Source organism: Amia ocellicauda, chromosome 18, assembly GCF_036373705.1.
Source record: "Amia ocellicauda isolate fAmiCal2 chromosome 18, fAmiCal2.hap1, whole genome shotgun sequence".
Lineage (NCBI taxonomy): Eukaryota > Metazoa > Chordata > Actinopteri > Amiiformes > Amiidae > Amia > Amia ocellicauda.
In genome coordinates this window covers 23,798,476-23,817,835 of record NC_089867.1, presented here as the reverse complement: position 1 = coordinate 23,817,835, position 19,360 = coordinate 23,798,476, and the positions used below count along the sequence as shown (strand labels likewise).

Below are 19,360 nucleotides of genomic sequence, written 5' to 3'. Positions count from 1 at the left end.
TAAGAAATGTTTTACTGTTGTCAGAGGGAAATCCAAGTCCTGTAATATCTTTACTGTATTTGTATTGATCTTATGTTAACGCAAATGCTTTCTCTGCTTTTCTTTTTTTTTTTTTTTTAAGAAATGACATGCACAATGCTGCAATAGTGCAGTTGTGGTAATACAGCAAAACATGTTGGGTAATATAACACACATGCACAGCTTATGTCAAATACATTCATGCCATTTCCATGATTATTTGTGCTTACCAATTTATAAACCCATTAATAAATAAACACCGGCCCCGTATAATTGCCTGGTGTCACACAACTTCTCCTATCTAGGGCTGCAGGAGAACTTCTCAAACAGAAAGCAGCTCTGAAAACTGCTGACGAGTGTCAAACGCAACGTCTCCAGTTAATTTAACAGAACAAGCCGCTTCAAAAACAGAGAAAAAATGAAACCGTGAAAATCGCGGTCTCTTCCACTTCCCACTGCTGTGAACAAGGGCTTCCAATAAAACCAAACAAGACAACACAGCAGCAAGGGTCGCAATTACAGAAGTTCATTAAAACATTTTCCATTGCCTCAGTCTGCATCAGCTATAGTGTGCCGTCCGCATTGTGGCGCTGGACACATGGCGTCAATGCCCCCTTTCAGTCCTTCAATGTCCCCACTGTTCAGAGCCCAGCACAGGAGCTCAGTGTGCCCCCGCACTGCCACACAGTCCAGCACTGTCTCTCAACACACAAATCACATCCCTTTCATATTCCCTAATAATACAGCTCCTAAATATATACACTTCCCCTTGTGATGCACTTACTGGCGGGCTCTCCTCGGGGAAGTGGAGTTTTAAATCAGAGGAGGCTCGGTCACCTGCAGCACGCTGTCCCATAACTCACATGCATCACAGAGGTTGACTAATGCCCGAATCCAGACAGGAATCCTTGTGAGCAAGCGAGGGGGTAAGAGGAGGAGATGGGGACCCGGGGCTGTCAGGGAAAACCCACACGGACACGGGGAGAACATGCAAACTCCACACAGGCACCCACACAGGCCAGGTCTCGGGAGCCACGAGGCAGCAGTAGAAACCGCTGGGCCACAACCCCAAACCCACCTTCATGTAGCATAAATCTGCATGTGTAATTGGTGTAATTTGGCAAACTATTTAAGAGCAGCTCATACATGACTAACCAGCTATTTCACATGTTTAGATGTTGTTGTGTAACCTCCTGCAGCTGCTCTATATGATCCCACATCTAACCATTAACTCAGCAGGGTGTCCAGTCTCACTGTACCGACTCCGGACTTAACAGCAGAGTCCTAACCCAGGTATTAGCCAGAGTAAAGCACTTCACAAGAGCTCTCCCTCACTGCCCTGCAGCTCTGCAGTCATTAGTGCTCTGTATAAAAGGAAGAGCGAGCACTGTCTACTGTTATCCTTCTGCCGACGTACCTCGAGCGCCGAGCTGAAGTGCTTTAAAAACTTGCGCAGGGCCTGAATGAATGAATCACAGCCGCCGATACTCCATTGTCATGTATGTGAGAACGGATGGGATACAAGCAGGGCGATACACACTGATATTGTTAAAATCTGCACACAAACAGAGCACACTTGAAAGATGGAGAGAGGTAAACAGGATGCTGGTCCAGTTCTGGAGAGTCACGTGTCACGTGTCCAGCTCTCCATCCTGACAGTGCTGTAAAATGTCGGCTTCACGGGGACCGGGCAGGATTCCTCTGCGGGCTTCTGTCCGCTCAAGGTCAGACTCGATCTTCGCTCTCCGACTCAGAGCGCTGCAGCGAGGCTTTTGAGAATCGGCGGAGGAGCGATCCATTTTTAGACGCACTACCGACTGCACTTGGGTAATGTGTGGTGAGAAATCGGCTAATTTCCATAGATTGCTCAATCGCTCTCTCCCACCCCCTGTAAAGAGTTCAAAGCAGACATGTTCTCATGGCTGGACTTCAGTAAGTCCCCAGAGCCCGGAATGTTTCCATCAGCTTTGCAAACGTATTCAGATAAGACGACGGGGCTTTTAAATGCAGGAAACAAAACCTTCCTGTCTTCTACTCATGGATATCACTGTTACTCATACTCAAGGACCCTTTACAGTAGCAGGATGTCTTACTGAGTAACTCTATTGAAAAGTAGTTGCTGTAAAAATCGAGCACATGACCGTGATGCTCCTCTGTTCCCACTGGTGTCAAATTGCAGGGCAGATAAAGAGCATCCTTGCATCTCTGTGCACCACTTTTACACCAAATGATTTTACTACAAAGCCACCACTTAACCTTGACTTAGAAATTAGTATCAAAACGCATTAAGCTGGCGATTACACAATGCCACTGCGGCCCCCCAGGGGGGAAGTCTGAGATGTCAGCTCCATGATCACCAGATGGTCTAGATGCTCCCGAGGCATTTAAGAGAGAGTATTGGCAAATCTGCAACTTATTCGCAGTCCAATCAAATACTCACACTTGCCACTAGAAAGCACTTACCCAGACATAACATCACCCTCATCTGAAGTAAACACGCACACAAAGAGAAATTAACACTATGGGAAGAAGATCCTCTCATTTGTAGTCTTTCTCATGTTCTTATTTAAGACTGCACTGTGTCTTTATAAACAATTTGCCAGAATGTCACACCCAATACACTCTTTAATGGCCTTAATGAAAGTGTCACAAAACATGACCACATCCTGAAGTTCACCAGCATTAGTGAGGAGAACTGATTTATGTTTTTGCCACAAAAAAAAACAGAACTCAAAAAGTAGAGGAAAGCGAAAGTGCAACCTACACACACAGGAATGTCCGACGCGCACAGAAGAGCCTTGTTGTTGCTCTACATATGCATGAGCACGGGTACTGTATAGTACAATATTTATAAAACAGCTCTCTCCTACTCCAGCACAGTAAACATTTTCAGCTGATTTGCGGAGGCGTCTGCCGATAAAAATAAAAAGGGAAATTTGATACCAAGGAAGGTGACAGTCCATGGGATTTGCACTCAAACATTACAGATTCGACTATCTGATGCAGCAGACAATGTGGTTATTATTGCATGTGGTGATGAGTTCATCCTCTCTGAGTGTTTTATGAGATTGATGAGACGTGTGATGTCTCTCTCCTCTGGGGGAGCTGGGTAGGGCTGGTCCTAACTGGAAATGCAACACTGACTATTGAGTGCTCGAGGTACGACTCACTGCCACACACACTTGAGTGAGGCGCTCTGCATTGCACGCGGGTTTCTGGTAAAATGCACAGATTAGTTTCTTTATTTCACACTGCTGAGGAATATCACATCAACCACTTTGGCTAATCTGTTAATTTTTTACTCCCTATTAAAATGTAATACTGCATCTCATTTCACTGTAGTTCATATATCTTGTTCTAGATCATTTGCTGAATTATGTGCTGTTCTACATTCTCTCAAACCACCATACACTTCACAATGTTTTACGATTCCCTGTAACGTATTGATGCAATCATGTATCTGTAATGCAAGTTGCCTTAGCTTCAGCACAATGCATAAATTATTACTCACATACATCCATAACAAATCAAGAACAGAAGGCAAAGGATGAGGTATTAGACTGGCATTGCAACACAGTAAGTAAAAGTCAGTGCCTTCAATTTGAAGCAGACAGATTTACCCATCAGTGTTGACAAATAAACTGTGCTTAATAAGGACTCCAAGAAAAAAAAACTACTACTGCCGTCTCAGAAGGAGCTCTGACTGTCGCAAAGGAACATACATACATACATACATACATGCACACATATGTGAGCGCTAATTTGCCTGCTATTTCTATGACCTCATGTGAGCAGCCACCGTATTTGGGGCAGCAGTGTCACTCAGAGACAAAGGTGCCAGTGGCTTCACAGCATCCCAGGGGTGAACTGTCAACAGTGAACTGTGCTGCAGCGTCTACACGCAGTTCTGCACCTGGCGCTGGTGTTCACAGCGGCTCGCTCACATCTAAAACACCTGACCTTGAGACACCAGATAAGCAGCCGCCGAGGCCCAGACCAGAAATAATATATACTGTGGCACCTGTTGACCATGACAGAGGCCAGCCAAATTGGCACAGTAGCACAGCATTAAAGGACAATGTCATTTTGCACTATCAACGCCATAAGGAATTCAAAAGGAAAAATGTTAAGTATGGAGTGAAAGACGAAGAGAGTGAATTCTGAAACCGCAGATAGACATCTATCTCTGGAAGAGCATGTTCGGTCACTGGCATTTCATGGCCTTCACATACCACAGCTACCTATGGAAAAACGCCATCACCGTATAATATCTTTGACCCATCTAACACTGACGTGCCAATAAAACAGCAGAACTGGAATAAACCAACACAGGCAAGTCTTCAGCGACTTGTGAAGTGTAACAAAATAACTCGTGAGCAGAATCGTTTCTCTACTCGCTGGTTTTCTCTCATTATTTCTAAATAGTAGTCCTCAAAGTTTTTATTTGTGAGGTTTTCTTTCACACAGTGCTGGTGTGATGCAGAGCTGTGCTGTTATTTCAGCTAGGATTCAATCCCACTGCAGTTTTAATTAGAATAACACATTTTCCTTTTCGAGTGTTAGAAAAACATAACTTTTCCGGTGGTCCATTACAATATGAAATCTGGTACCATGGTATTGTTTCATGAATACAGTTATTACACATGTAATACACAAGCACCGTCCCGAATGGTACAGTGCACAATGTCTAACACTCAGGCACGTCCACAGTGTCTTTACTAGGAGACAGCATGATCAACAAGTAGAAAGACTGTGTTAGTTCAACAAGATACAGACGAAGCATGTATCAGACACAATGTTGTTCAGGCCCAACACAAAGACTGTACACCACTATATGACAGACTGATATCACCACCATGGGCAACAATGCAGCATTGTGGGTTGATTGGAAGAGGTTTCTATTCTGTGAAGTCCACCATACATCACAACAAGTGTTTAGTCTATGCACTCATGTATACATAGATTGGCAGACAGATAGAAATGCATTTATTTACACATTTAACAACAACAATCATAACAAAGCACACTGGTTTCCTACCCTCCATATGCTCCAAAAGTGAAGCTCCTCTTCCTTTGTGGCATCCTGGCAGAAGGGAGGCCAGAGCAGTCCGGTGGAATTGGCTTTCTACTGAGTCAGTTAACTCAGCTGGAAAGGGTTACTGAGCAAATCACTGCCGACTCGCTCCGCTTTCTGAGCCTCCCTCTCTCTCTCTCTCTCTCGCTCTCTCGCTCTGCTACACACAGGCTCCAGCGATTGCTCCACACTGCCCTCTCTCTTCCAGTCCTCAGCCTGCATTCACTCGATCTCTCACTTCACTCCTCTGTGTCAAAAAGGGAGAGGAGGAGTGGAGAGGGGGCTGGCTGACCACTTGCGATCGTCCTGGCAACACGCTCGCTCTAGCCTGCGCCCAGCTTCTCGTATTTGAATATGAATTTGAAAGTAACCAAACCAGGGACGCTGTCTTCCTCTTTTGCACAGGCTGTCTGAAGTGGATTTAATTTATTTATTCATCTAAATTTGTAAAAACCTGTCTTCACGTGAATAATACTGTTGTGGGCCAAGTACTTTATGAGGAAAAACTTGTGTTTTAAATGCACTTTCTATCTATCCCTGCTATTGTAGTGCTTCGTGCTTGAGTCTCAACATATTTGCCTTTGTTGGTTTTTAACTGAGTGAATGAGAATGTCTGACGCATAGACAGAGAGGTTTACTGGGACTGTCTGAGCTGTGTGTGACACACCTGGGTTAATAAAGGTGCTCTGCTGATCTGCATGAACAATCTAGCCCTTCATAGCAGCTGAAAAAGAGACCTGATTTTTATTACCCTGACCCCCATAAGAGCTACAATCTCAGATTATGCTTTTGCCCTCTTAAGACTCCAATTAAGGTTAATGTGAGCTGTCTGCATGAATTATAAGTTGATATTTGCTAAAGGGACTAAAACTTCAGTGTGTCATTACTGCGCTGGTTAAGGTCATTGAATCCCGTATTTGTTGTTTCTACTGCAGTACACATCCCGGAGATTCCAGTGGCGGCACAGTTTTGACTGAGGTCGGTGATGGTCAGTCTCCAAGGGGAAAAAGTCTCCTGTGTTTTCTTTGCTGCTGATTTAAAAGTCAGCTGGACAGGCCGGGTGTCGGCCATGCGGCACTGGGACTGATGGACCAGCGCGGCGCAGCCCCTGTCTGCATTCCAACGGACCACTTTACCGCAGAAACTTCCTACAGTGGGGTTTCACACAGTACAACATTGTCCCTGTGAAAACAGTTTTCCACCGGAGCTGAGGAGCCTGCAGGCTCATTTCCCCTACACATGATCTGGATTGAGAAGGAAAAAGGTACAGGCCAGACTGGTGGCTGCGGTTTCAATGAATATCCCACAATCCCATTAGCCCAGCCTGTGTCAAGTGTGCAAGGCCCCGTCTCTGTCTCTCCTTTGTGGACTGAGCTACCCGTGAGCATCAGGACTGCTTCCTGATTCACTCTCATGTGTGGATGAATGTTTGTAGTGAGGGTGTTACCCTTGTACTGTTGTGTATCGGTAGCAGGCTGTTTCTGTGTGTTTGTGAAACTATGCAACCATCCTTGGATTAATCTGTTGAAAGACTGAAGGCCAACAACAATATAAATAGTTAATTGTGGCCTTATTGTAATTTAATTTGTATCCTCTCATGCAGTGACAACACATTGTTAATGAAGTGGAACAGTTGGAAATGTGACCGGTGTGGGTATTTGTGCTGCGCAGCCTTGCTGAGGGTCCCTGACAGTCACCGTGCAGCACTTGTTCCCACCGTGGCCTTCACGCCTCAGCCCAATGAGTAAACATACAGGTTTCTGATCCCTCGGATAGTCCCAGCCTCACAGACCAGGGCACCCTGTCAAAACAACCCCCAGGGTGACTGTGGGTCATTTCTAATAATGTCTCTCGTGATCTGCAGCAAGAGTCTGGCAATTCGGTGACTGAAACCCAAACGTTCAGACTGTAGACTCAGCCACACTGCTGGTTAACGACTCCCAAAGTAGTGGGGATGGCAAACAAAACGCATGCAAACCGCGTGTGGAAAGAAAACTGCATGCCCTCACACACACACACACACACACCATGGAAGATAGATGAAGTCTCACTTACCAGCATTCACCCAGCAGTATTACCACAGAAAAAAGCAATCCCAGAAGCCAACTTGATTCTTGAGAGGAGGAGGACAAAAAAGGAAAAGTGCCAGCTGCAGGCTTTTTGCTCCTGGAAACCAGTGGTGTGATAACATCAGACAGCCCTTCCCCGCGTGTATTCATGGGCTGTGATTCTGCAGGGAGCATTACCATGGAGAGGCAGCGCTTTGGGAGACGGGTGTCTGGTTACAGCGGCAGGAAATTTGCAATTAACGAATAAATTAGTGTTGCCCAGAAGCTGAAGGGCAGCGACACAGATGGGGCAGAGAAAGACGCATTTCGATACTACAGAGTGAGCGATACGATACCATTTACCAGGATGCTCCCCAGTAATACCATTGTCTCTCTTTAGCGGTGCGGTGCACGTGTGGGTGCTGATAAGGCACCAGTCTGACCCATGACCTGATCCTATTGTCCTGACCTCTCCTGCCTTGTACTAGCCCAGACAATTAACACTCAGCTTCACCGAGTCCCTGTCCAGATGCATTATTTGAATCATCTTGGTTATTGCAGTTTTAATAACAAGGCTGGGCTCAGCGGTGGAAGCTCATCATGGGAGTGATAGTGCCCGGACAGGGGGCCTGCTGGTAGACGAAACTCATCTGAGCCCGCTGGGCCACACAGGCACTTTGGCAACGGCTTCGTGCAGCACAGATTAGGGGCAGCTAACTGGGTGTGAAATGAGTGAGGGCTTGGGCTCCTGCAGCTCGCTTTTTGCCCAAAACCTCTCACAATTACCGGAGATTCGTTCTGAGTGCATGGGGCCACCTAGCACAATGAAATATGATGAGGTACTAAGTCCCGAAGGAAATCTAACATCACAAATAAAATAAACTGGAAAAAAATACAAAATTAAAATCATATTCCAATTAATTGAGAAAACGCGTGTGGAGCTATACAGTGTAGTTCTGGGCTGATTCGTCAAATATCATAATTTTTTTGGTTCCATCACAGTGTACCCAAAAGCCAACAGACACATTCACATCACCCCTTCCCATCATTCCACTAATATAGACAGGAAACACAAAGTGCAGAGATTATACACCTGAAAAGCAGGTGCGCTCCGCTAGAATATACAGGAGGCTCATTTAGAAATGGTTTCGAAAAAAAGGTTTGTCAAGTCCAATTTAAGACCAGGAGGTGTGAATAAAGGGCGTCTGTGTCTAAGTGGAGCTGGGCTGTAGCTCCCACTCAACACTTTGCTCCTGTGTTAATGAACACTTCTTATACACGGGACTCTGCAATTCATTCCCGATGTCACTCCCTCTCCATGAGATGGATTACAGCTCTTAAAGGTGCCATATCAGACAAGCTCAGAAATCATCACTGGAAAACACTGGCTCTCAAATTGAAGACACCACGACATTTTAATTTCTTTACTTCTTCATTATTTGTAATGTTTTGACAACGCGGTGCTCAGTTTGAGAGACCCATTACCCAGAAACCTCAACACTGGACGTCTCAATCACACGGAGGGACACGTAGTGAGAGGGGGCCGGATCATTATCAGATGGGCCCAGCTGATCTCCCGTCTCTTTCAGCACAGCCATCTCCTCTCCCATTAGTGCTGATAAGCTGCCACACAGACGGCAGGTCAGCAGTTCAAACAAATCTTTAGTCGACCATCCAATGTCATTAACGACTGGAAGTGACCGAGCTAACGAGGCCCTCAGCAATCCGGCGCAGAAGTGAGTTCAATTAGACCACAGGAGGCTGAGGATCGGGCACTTGACATCTTTCAAAGTCTGGAAGCGCCTCCATCCATACCTGGTGGGTTTCAAATCTTCCCCCAAGGTCGGCACCTACAGAGGCCTCCTCACACTGTGTCCTTTCATCACCGTGCATCAGACCGACATCCAGAGTCATTAGGCACGAGGGGGCGAAGAATGCCGTGTTGTTTGGGCTATTCTCTCGGGTCCCCCCACTCCATGCCCTCTCCCAGTGTGTAACTCGCAGACACGCAGCGCTGGATCAAGCAGGGGTTTGTTCCCAGAGCCCACACAGCTAACCATCCACAACACGCACCCCCCCGCCGAGCTGCCCCAGCACCAATGAACCACAGATTACTGTTGGTTCCGCCCCCTCATGTGTGATGGAGACTCGAGCTGCTACCGCAAGAATCTGGTAGGCGAGGTCAAGACACAATGCAAGATAGAGAGGGAATGGTGTTTCTGTTAAGGATTAGTGTCAGTAAGAGCACACTCACACACACGCGCACACACACGGCAATTCTGAATGTCACACTGCATGCAGTCAAGGAAAATAAATGATTAAACGACCGGCGACAGAAAGTTAATTGCTTAATGAGCCGGTTCTCATAAGTGAAAGTTAATTGAGGTAGTTTTTTACGCATGTTTGGTGAATTCAATCCAATGAAAGGCAGCCGCTGTTCCGGCTGCAGACCAACCCAATGACTGCTGGTGTTCAGAGTGCCACCTCCCTAAACTGCACCACATTCACCTTTCAGGCCTGTGAATTAATCACAATTACAGCCCCTGCCTCTCAACACACACTTCCACATGTTGCTTGTGTGCGACAGTGGAGAGAGTGAGAGCAGAGTGCTTGTTAACAAAGTGCATTTCCTTTCTCCTTCCCGATGGCTGCAGTCCTGTCCCAGGCCGCACTCGAACATCTGTGAACTCTCTAACATCTGTGTTCAAAATCTGCAGACGGACACCCTTCTCCCATTTCCAGAGCTAAAAGTCAACCACATATAACCACGACCAACGACCACACGCGTGTCTGAGTGGGCGGTTACCGTCATGGAGCAGACTGAGAACCGGTGAAGAACTGCTTTGGAAAATAATCTGCTTGTTTTTATTCTGCTGTTTACATCCCGGAGCAGACTGTGGGGGGGAGATTATCAGGTTATACCCACAGAGAAAAGCAGCCCCTGGGTCTTAGTACAGCGCTTAACTGCAAGAAAAAAAACTGGATTTCAGGACCCCCTCTGAGCTGATGCTGGAAGTGCCCTTTAACTGAGATGACAAATACAACCCAGAGCCAGTCTCAGCTGGGTTTACTGCAGATAGGCACAGGCTAGAAATGCTATAAATCGACAATACAAAACTGAATAACTGAATAAATACGTACACTGAATTAACATACAGAAACGCTTCTTTGTAAACTTCTACACAAGCAACTTCTAACTTTATCCGTTCACATTCGTTTTTTCTTTTCGCCTGCGGAGAGAACATTTCTACTGTTCTACATATTAAACAGCTCTCTCGTTAGGCCAAAATAATTCAACTTAGTTCAAAAGTACACATTTATTTCAATGTTTAACTGACTGAGGAGTTAGCGGCTATGTAGATCAGAAAATGGAGAACGCGACCTTCTAACTTTCTAGCATTGGTAGCTACAGGTTAGATGTTCAGTTCTGACTGCTGCTGCTTTGTAGACGTCTGTGTTGCTTAGGGCTCAGCTACAAAAAAAGAAAAGACTTCAAGAGCTCCAGCAGGGTGTAAAATATTAAAACCAACGGTGGCAGACCAATAAAACTCAGCTGGATCAACCGCATTTTTAACTTTCTAATGAGACAGTTGTCTCTGTAACCTAGAACTGGGTACATGTTTTACAAGCCAGCTATAAATATTCATCTGCGAGATTTCAGGACAGCGGTGTGCGCCTCATCCCAGCCATCGACCGCCGTGCCAGAGAGAAGATCTATTTCTGTTTTAATGGATCTTCAGAGTTATTACAGTCCCCCCCTCGTCTCGCTGCACAACTGGACGTCTGATGGATGCATCTCTCAGTAGAAACACTTGTGCCGACGGGTTGTCTCAACAATCGATCGCAACGCCAGCCCCCTGGAGACAAACGCGCCGATTTTGGGGTTCTAGGCTCGCAGGAGAGAGGAGGAAGGCCTTACATTTCATTGAGCTGCGGTTTTAAATGTCGTGGGACACACAGACAGGAAGAGGTAGTTGTGTGTTTCTGCTATAGTAACACTAAATCCATGCCCTCCTGTTGCAGCTTCACGAAAGTCTGTTTTTATCATTAGCAGCGGCAGTCATACTTAACAGTACTAGAGATGGTGGCAGCATGTGCGATGCCAGCAGATACTGTCAGAGACGCATCTCTCAGTCTAGCACATCAGCACACACCAGCCCCCGCCACGCAGGCCCGTAATTAGTACTGATTGATGTTTCTGTGCTGGAGAAAAGCCCTGGGGCACTTGATCTCGGACCTGCCGATTAATTTCATCGGCGACCTATGCGAACATTAGTCCGTCCCCTGGAATATCAATGTCAATGTCAAGCACACAGGAAGTCAGCTGGAGCGAGGGACGGGGCAGACACCCTCTCTGGTGTAACACTGCCCCCTGCTGGACACCCAGGGAGACCAGGGGAAAATGGGCCAGTTCAGCCTCTCCAAAAAGCTCCAGAATCCACTGTATCTGATGAATGTAATGTTTTTTTTTGGTGGACAATTTGTGAACAAATACTTCCAGCCGTGGGATTTATTAGGAGAACCTCTGAGCGCAGTGAGATCACGGGACACCTCTTCGACCACAGTATCACGGTGACTTACACTGAGCCCTCACACAGAAAATAATAACAGACTTGACATTTGGAATGCAATCTTCATTCCTCCATGGTGAACCTACCGCTGTTGTGAAGACGGGTTCAAGAATTCCTAGTATTAGTACCCAAGTAGGACTCTTACACACTGCTGAGTTATTGCAGCTTGGTGGCGGCCCTGAGGTGTCACGCTGGGCCATGTAATTGCCTCTCCTGACACCGCGGGACACGAGACGGGTCAGAGAGCGCACGGCCCGCTCTGAGCAGCCTGTGCCGATAATGAAGAATTATACAACGCAGCCGAGAGACGCAGCAGTTACTCTCAAATCTACACCTCAAACCGAGAAGCTGTCTCACTCACTTTATAGGAGAATAAATAAGCGCCACACCTAACTGTCATACAGACATACAACAGTAAACAATGTCCTAGCTTTTCAGGTGCTAGTGCATTTACATTTCACATTACAGGTCAATGGGAGGGTAGTTTACTGATTCCCTGCGAGACACTGGAAGAAGTGGGCGAACGTCACATTGCGGGTCGCGCAGAGCAGCTTTCCACTGATTCAGATTCGGGCACCGCAGTGGCACAGTCTGCTTACAGTTCACTCTGTGCCGTATCGGAATCACAGCTGGGTTTTAAGGACTGTTAAGTAGCAACACACAGCTGGCATATTGACTTTCATTGTTCCCCTGCCTGTGTGAAAGGTTTATACTGGCTTTATACACTAGAAGCAGCGATGAGGTTGTGTGTGGGGAGAACGGGTCTTCAGAGAGTTCTGGAGACGTATCTGAGATGGCTTGGTAGCAGGGTGGACCAGGCTGGGGTGGGATATGTACTGTATTGAGCCACCAGGGGGAGTAACAGCAGGCCATGCATGTGTTCAGAAAAGGATATTCTGCAAGGTCATACTATGATGCAATTGGTTTCCCATTAAATTAATCGACACATTTGATGTGAAATAAATTTAATAACCGTATCCATCTTTGAATTGACTAACTTTATTTGATGTTTTGATACCACGCTCAGTTTTCAATCATTTGATTTGGTTGTAGGTCAGAAATAAACTGACACAGAAGTGCTGAAGGAAAGGTCACAGACTAACGGTGTGGTGTCTGCGTGCCTAGAGTACGCACTGTGAGCTGAGGGAGAGGAGACAGTCTTTTGGCAGTTTCTCCATCGCTGGCCTAAACCCTGCCAGGGTTCTTCTAACTGTGGAAACCGTATTTTTCCTTCCTCCAGAGGAGGGAGAGACCACTCTTCAGTGGGCATGATGAGGTGGGAATTGGGAGGGCAGTATCCACATGTATCCTGCACAAGGGAAGCCCCTGAGCCCCAAACAATAGGCCAAGAAGGCAGTGATTCGCTTGGTAAGTCGCAGACCGCCGGGGAGATTGGACTGCAAACGGGTCTGCATTGAGGGGAGCAGCCAGCGTGCCTCAGCCACACATCCGAGTCTGAAGTGCGGAGGAATGGCTCCACGCGCCTCCCGCTGCATCTCTGGGTGCAACTCATTATTCACAGCGACAGTGGGGAGCGGGGCTCGGAGGCACAGCGGAGATTCACACCGCCTCCTACCTGCAAGGCATGAGGGCTGCTAGAGACCGAGAGAGGCACTGGAGCGCACGGGGGAGAGAGAGACGAGGAGAGGGAGCCAATTCCACCACAGACGCCTGCTCTCCTCCCTCTCCTGTCCTCGGGGGACCCAGACTCGCGGTCCATTGAAGCAGGGACTCTCTCACGCGTTCATTGCGCCCTCAAACAAAAATAAAGGAATGTAAGACAAGGGCCAGGCTGTGGGGGAAAGCATGGGATCAGAGGGGATGGGAGTCCTGTGCATGTTCTGGGAATACGCATCAAAGGGGAAGGGGCCTCACAGTCCAATAACAGGACTGCAGACGAGCACTGCTTTTATATAACTCCGTTTATCCCGTGCAATGCCAGCATCATGCTTCACTACAGGGTCCCTGCCTAATCTGCAATGGCAGCCTCTCCCTTGGCGATGCGATGGGTGCCTCATTCTCTGCCAACACACCACTTAGACTCAGGGCAGGAGTGAACGACTGCAGGCTCCTCATAACAACCAGACTGTGAAGGATTCCTGCCATATATAGTCTCGCAGTTGGGCAAAGGAGCTACTAAAGGAGTATTAAGGGGAATTAAACAGGAAAAGGATAACAACGAAGGGGGAAATGCCATCTATGTGGTCCAGGAGACTGGTTCATTGGCAGTGGGACTCCCTGGTGTCAACTAACGAGCAGAGCTGGCTGTTTGGGAGATAACACTGAAACACCTCTCCAAGGCAATGGCAGCCTCCACACGTGCCAGGCACTAAGACCAATAACTCTCCCCTAACGATGTCTTAAAGAGGCACGGCTGGACTCTAAATCAGCCACCATGCCATATGAATCCGTGGGAGGAGGAGATATTAAGCGGAGAGGGAGCTGCGGGGATATTTCTCTGCTGTGATGAGGTCTGGACAGGGCCATTCCTCAGGGCTACTGCAGGAGGCAACGGGGGGAACAGTGCCGATCTCAGAGAATGTGCAGCAAGTAAAAGCACACTGTTTGAGTTAGTCTCAGGTACAGCCCGTTTTGTTATAAGGAGGCCAGTATTCAGAAGCAGATGTACATAAGTGCACATCAAAGTCTACGCTATTACAATTTCAATGCAGGGTATGTTTTTATTCTGAAAGCTGAGATGCCCTTTACTTTATAAAGAGAATACACTATCTCTTGAATACGCGAAGATGTCCCTCGCTGGTTTCCTGTCATACTGTGGGACTTGCTCTTACACATGACCTGCGGTGTGGTCAGTGTAATATTCCTCAAAACCACCTGACAAAATATACCCCCCATCTTCCCTGTGAGCGCCTGCCTGAATACGAGCACATAGGTCTGCAGTGATGAGGGCAGAAGGGACCAGGAGCTGCTTACAGACTTTCTTCTTCTTCTTCTTCAAAGTGTCGAACACTGCAGCACGAGACAATGTAGGCACTGCGTGAAACACAGCATTAGGATCAGGTTTTTATTTTAATATCTAACAGAACTGCAGAGTTATTATTCTCATTTTAAAATGTGTGTCAGTACACAGGGAGAGAATGTCAGCCCTCTGGGTTCAGTGTGATGCATTGTGGGGCCTGTAGAGACATGCTTAGCGTTGGTCAATCCAATCACAAGGCTAATGAAATCACTCGGGCCGGGAGAGGATTAGAAGCCAGCAGGCATCTCAGCCGTGCAAGAACAGTGTGTGTGTGTGTGACCGGCCAGCCTCTGTAGTAAGTGACATCCCACGGTCCGGTACAGATTATTGTTGCCCACATCTATACAGCGCAGGGAACAAGAGATCAATGCAGATGTATATTTGATACGTCCCAGCAGGTCCCTGGATTATGTTTTAGCCTCTGGATAAACTGTATACACAAAGAACTTTCCATATTGGTCAATGTATATTTGTATAAGTTTATTTACTGTGTTATAAAATCAAGAGTACGTTAACACAATGTACAGTGACGCTCGAAGAGGGCCCAGAAATACATATGCATCGGTTTCCAACTTGATTGGGCCATTTTATAATTATTAGCCAAAGGAATATGTCCTTATCATTGTAAAAAATATATATATATTGGTAACAAATGGTGCTTTCTGCATTTATATAAGCTTACCAATACAAAGATACTTCTTCCATGAATGCCTTCCGTTTTCTACAAGGCTCAGTATGAAACAGAAGTCAAAGTGTGCCGTACTGTTACACTGCCCTCTAGGGGAGAGGGGAGGAGCGGCAGGTGCTTCAGGACTGTGGACAGCTCCCCAGTGAGGCGCAGCGAGACATCCAGGGATGCTGCCAGCAAACAGATGTGCCGGTGCAAAAGGATGTTTTGCTCATTTTATAGCCTACAGATTGGCCAGTCCATCCTTGTAATCTGTGCAAGGCATAGAGGTCTGTTTCTTTCTGACATTGACAGAGCTGTGCGTGGTGAACAATTTCCCAGCTTCTCTTTAGGTTCTCGTTTGTAATTCCAACAACACTGAAGAATCACCCAAGACTAATAACTCTCTGTCTACACAGCTTAGCCCGTAAGGCACCGTGGTCTGCTTCAGGCCTCAGTCTGCTTCACTCCATCGTGTGAATGCATTTAAAATCCAGTCGGCGAACAGACACATCAATACAGCATGACACAAAGAATGGGCTTCCCGAGCAGACGTGTGGCAGGACGGTCCGTGTTTGTTTATCATAAATAAACCTTGCTGTCTTTAGTTTAATTTGAATTAGACTGAGTCTATGAACCTGGGGATGGAATACACAATATACCTTGACTAAATAGTAAAAATGCCAATGGCGACATGGTTTGGAGTTTTGCTCCTCATCAATGTCTATAAGCTGGTCTGCAAAGTAAAAGTGTCTGCAGTCAGCTAAAGACAAGCCTCCTTTACCAGGAGATAAGAACGCCACTGCTTCTAAAACTGTAATTACTATGCTTGCTTGTATCCGATAAGCTGCACACTGTTTACTCGTTTTGCATATCAAGGAATGCTCTTTATTTTTTATTTATTTTTTTGCATGGAAAGGTCTGCTAACAGACGAGCATGGCTACAGACAGAGCAGAAAAGGTCAAGATTACCATCAGACATCAAAGAGCTCGGAAATTGCCGAGTCTGGCCAGGCCGACACGGGAACACCTAATCGTCCGTTTCAAACACTGCAGACATGGTGAGCGAGGGAAGAGCGATGGGCCCGCCAGTCGCACGGCTGTATTGGGATTTGTGCAGCTCCGAGTTCGGACTCCTTTAGCAGACCTTGCCAGAGGTGACTGAGCCTCTAACAGTGAAGAGACACAAAAAGGTAGCCTTTTAAGTTCTTCTTCTGTGTTTATTTCACTGGTGGTTCTGTCAATGATCAGACCACTTTAGGATTATTATTATTTTGTACATGTGTCTGCGGTTACTGATGGAAGGTTTCACGTTTTAAAGTACTGCACAGCATAACTGTTCAGAGTTTAAAAGCTGTGGTACTTTCCTCCGGTTAGGAAAAGTCACTCCTGCTTTGGTAAATGCCTAAAGATTACACAGCTTTTGAAATCACTCCATTAGTTAATGGCAAAACACAGGGCGGATTTGACAGTGCTTAGATTTGACAAATAACAGAGAAGTAGAGCGAGAGGACTCTTTATTTTACATGATGCAACTGTTAAGCATCTCAAACTGTCTGAAATGGTACCTGATCCTATTGATAAATCATACAGAAGCTGAGAAAACATCTTCACATTTCTTCACAACGTGGGTCTGAGCAAAGCCAAGCATGACTGTGATGTTGGCTACAATGTTTTTCACCTCAATAAGCACCTGAGCTTGTGGATCAAAACAGGATTCCACATCTGCATGCACTCCCCTCTGACAATCTGTTTTTTTCCTATCCTATATTTATTACACTATTTTGCGTCTGTGGATACAACGTTTTTGCACAGTATACAGATCTGCAGACAAGGACACAACTGAGCCAAGTCCCTACACTGCGTCTGAAACCCGGCTGCAAAACAAAACCAGTATTTCCACACAAACCTTAGACAGAAGAGGGTAGGAGACGTTCAGACCTTCACAGCCGAGCAGACCTTCAACGCCACAACGTTGCCTCCACCTCCAGACGCCGAAGAGCCCGATTGAAACACTTAACTCCCGCTGCCTGGCTCCCTGCGTTGACGCGTTTCAAATCAGAGAGCGGAGACCGAAACAATCCAGCCGAGCAGCAAGAGTGCGATGCCAGGCGGCACTACGATATATAAAACCTTTTACCGCAAATTAGATTGAAGGTAGGTCAGACACCAGCCTTTCAGATCCACCTAGACAGTCCTAAACCATTTAGAGAATGAGCGTCTGCGGAGGTTGGGCAGGAAGCTGGGAGAAATCAATGGCAGTTTAACTCGTTCATAGCTGGGGATGTACTTTATAAGAGAGAGATTAAAAGCGTATCATATGATGACACTGTAATAGCCAGCAGTATCTAATATACCGTCATATGCCACATAGTTTGAAAAAAGACAATCTTCTCTTCTATCTGTCAGTATAATACCTGGGATTTAATATCAGCTGCCATTTCAAGTTCTGATTGTCCCATTTACACCCATTTATACACATCGCAGTTTCAGTAGCAGAGTGTGTATGTTACTGAGACTGACCTTTTGATTTAAATAGAAATATTTAAAAGACAGCACAGTTTAACTGAGAACAGCTATTTATCAGGTTGGTGGCAGCAGTTTATATTCTACGAGAATGCAGCAGGACGTTTTTTCCTTGCTTTATCCAGCCACCTTGAGTCGCTGCCTCCTTAAAATGATCAATGATGTTGTGCACAAATAGTGGAAATGTTAAATGTTGTTTACTTGGAAGTGATGCCTGGAAAGCAGAAAGCTTCGCCCGTAGCAGCATACTGTAGCAGTTTTCACACCGAGAAAGGAAGGGAAAACAAATCGCTGCTCACACCTGGCACATCTGAAGCTATTTCGTGAGATGATTGTTTGTCTAAAGAGTAACTTCTCGTAAAAACAGCAACAGAGATAGATAACTGAAGGAGACGAGGCTGGAAGGAGAGGAAACAGAGAGAGAGAGAGAAAGACTAGTCCTCTGACAGGGAGTTCAGAGAGGGAGAGAGAGAGACATGCAGACAGACAGACAGAGAGCTAATCTACAGTCATCAGACACTTTGGCCACTGGTTTAAAACACACAGCTCTTCTCCTGAGGAGGGCTGAGGTTCGACTGCCTTCTATGAGTGAGCGGCAGCAGTTCGTTCTCATCCCCCCGTCCTCGCCTGGGCCGGGTGGAGACTGCAGAGACAGCTGACAGCCCCGTCTGTGACTCCTGAGATAAGCACCTGTCTCCTCCTTTATTCTGTTCAAACCTCACAGCCAGAAATAAATTGAATTAAATTTCAAAAACACCACCTCATTGGGGTTTGAGATCATTTCTAATCTTCTGGCGCCATACTCGTGAATTTATAACTAGATGTGCAGTCTTTCCCACAGGATTTTTGGAAACTGTGGTGAGGGGACACCACACTCTCTAGGGGGTCCGGGGACATGCCCCCCCGGGAGAACATTTTGAAAATTTGAACAGTTAAATGCATCAATCTGGTGCACTTTGAAATGAAAAGAGGTGAGATCTGTGAAGCATTTTGGACTTTTGTAAACAATCCAATCATAAACCCAAGAGGCTGTATCAACTTGTAAGATGCTTGAGACGACACTTGAGCCACCAATGAAATTAAGTAATAGCTGTCACATGTGTTGTAATGGTGTATTTAAAGTGTTTTCATTCCACTGCAGTCAATGAATGAGAAGAAAACAAAACTATACAGGGGAGGGGGCACACACATCAGTGGCAAAGTTTGCATCCTGCATTTGGAGACAATTAGCTCTAATGAAGACTGATGTGAGGGTGGGATTTGTTATTTCTTGTGATTGGATAAACTAGAACATACCTTTGGTGTAGCACGGATTTGCGATGGGATCGGTGAAATTCTGCAGATCCGCGGAAATCTGTGCTACAAGAACGCGGTCAATGGCTTCCTCAGGTTCTGCATGGCAATAGTCTGACAAAGTAAATTAAAACACTGTTTAGTGTATAATATGTGCAGTGCGATTAAACGACTACAAATCTA

At 46.2% G+C, this 19,360-nt stretch overlaps 1 protein-coding gene across 10 annotated transcripts in view; it reads right to left on the bottom strand.

The window, feature by feature from the left end:
* rap1gapa (RAP1 GTPase activating protein a) overlaps positions 1 to 19,360 on the bottom strand; it is a 150,672-nt gene that overhangs the window by 81,728 nt on the left and 49,584 nt on the right. For 6 of the 10 annotated variants that reach the window (XM_066691535.1, XM_066691530.1, XM_066691531.1 and 3 more), the window contains exon 1: positions 5,057 to 5,208. The exons of 1 other annotated variant lie outside the window; for it this stretch is intronic. In XM_066691535.1, coding sequence (XP_066547632.1) covers positions 5,057 to 5,100 — 44 coding nt within the window. In that variant the 5' untranslated portion in view covers positions 5,101 to 5,208. Of the gene's footprint in view, positions 1 to 5,056; positions 5,210 to 19,360 lie in introns of those variants that run through there. 3 more of the 10 variants (XM_066691542.1, XM_066691537.1, XM_066691539.1) reach the window with 2 other exon arrangements.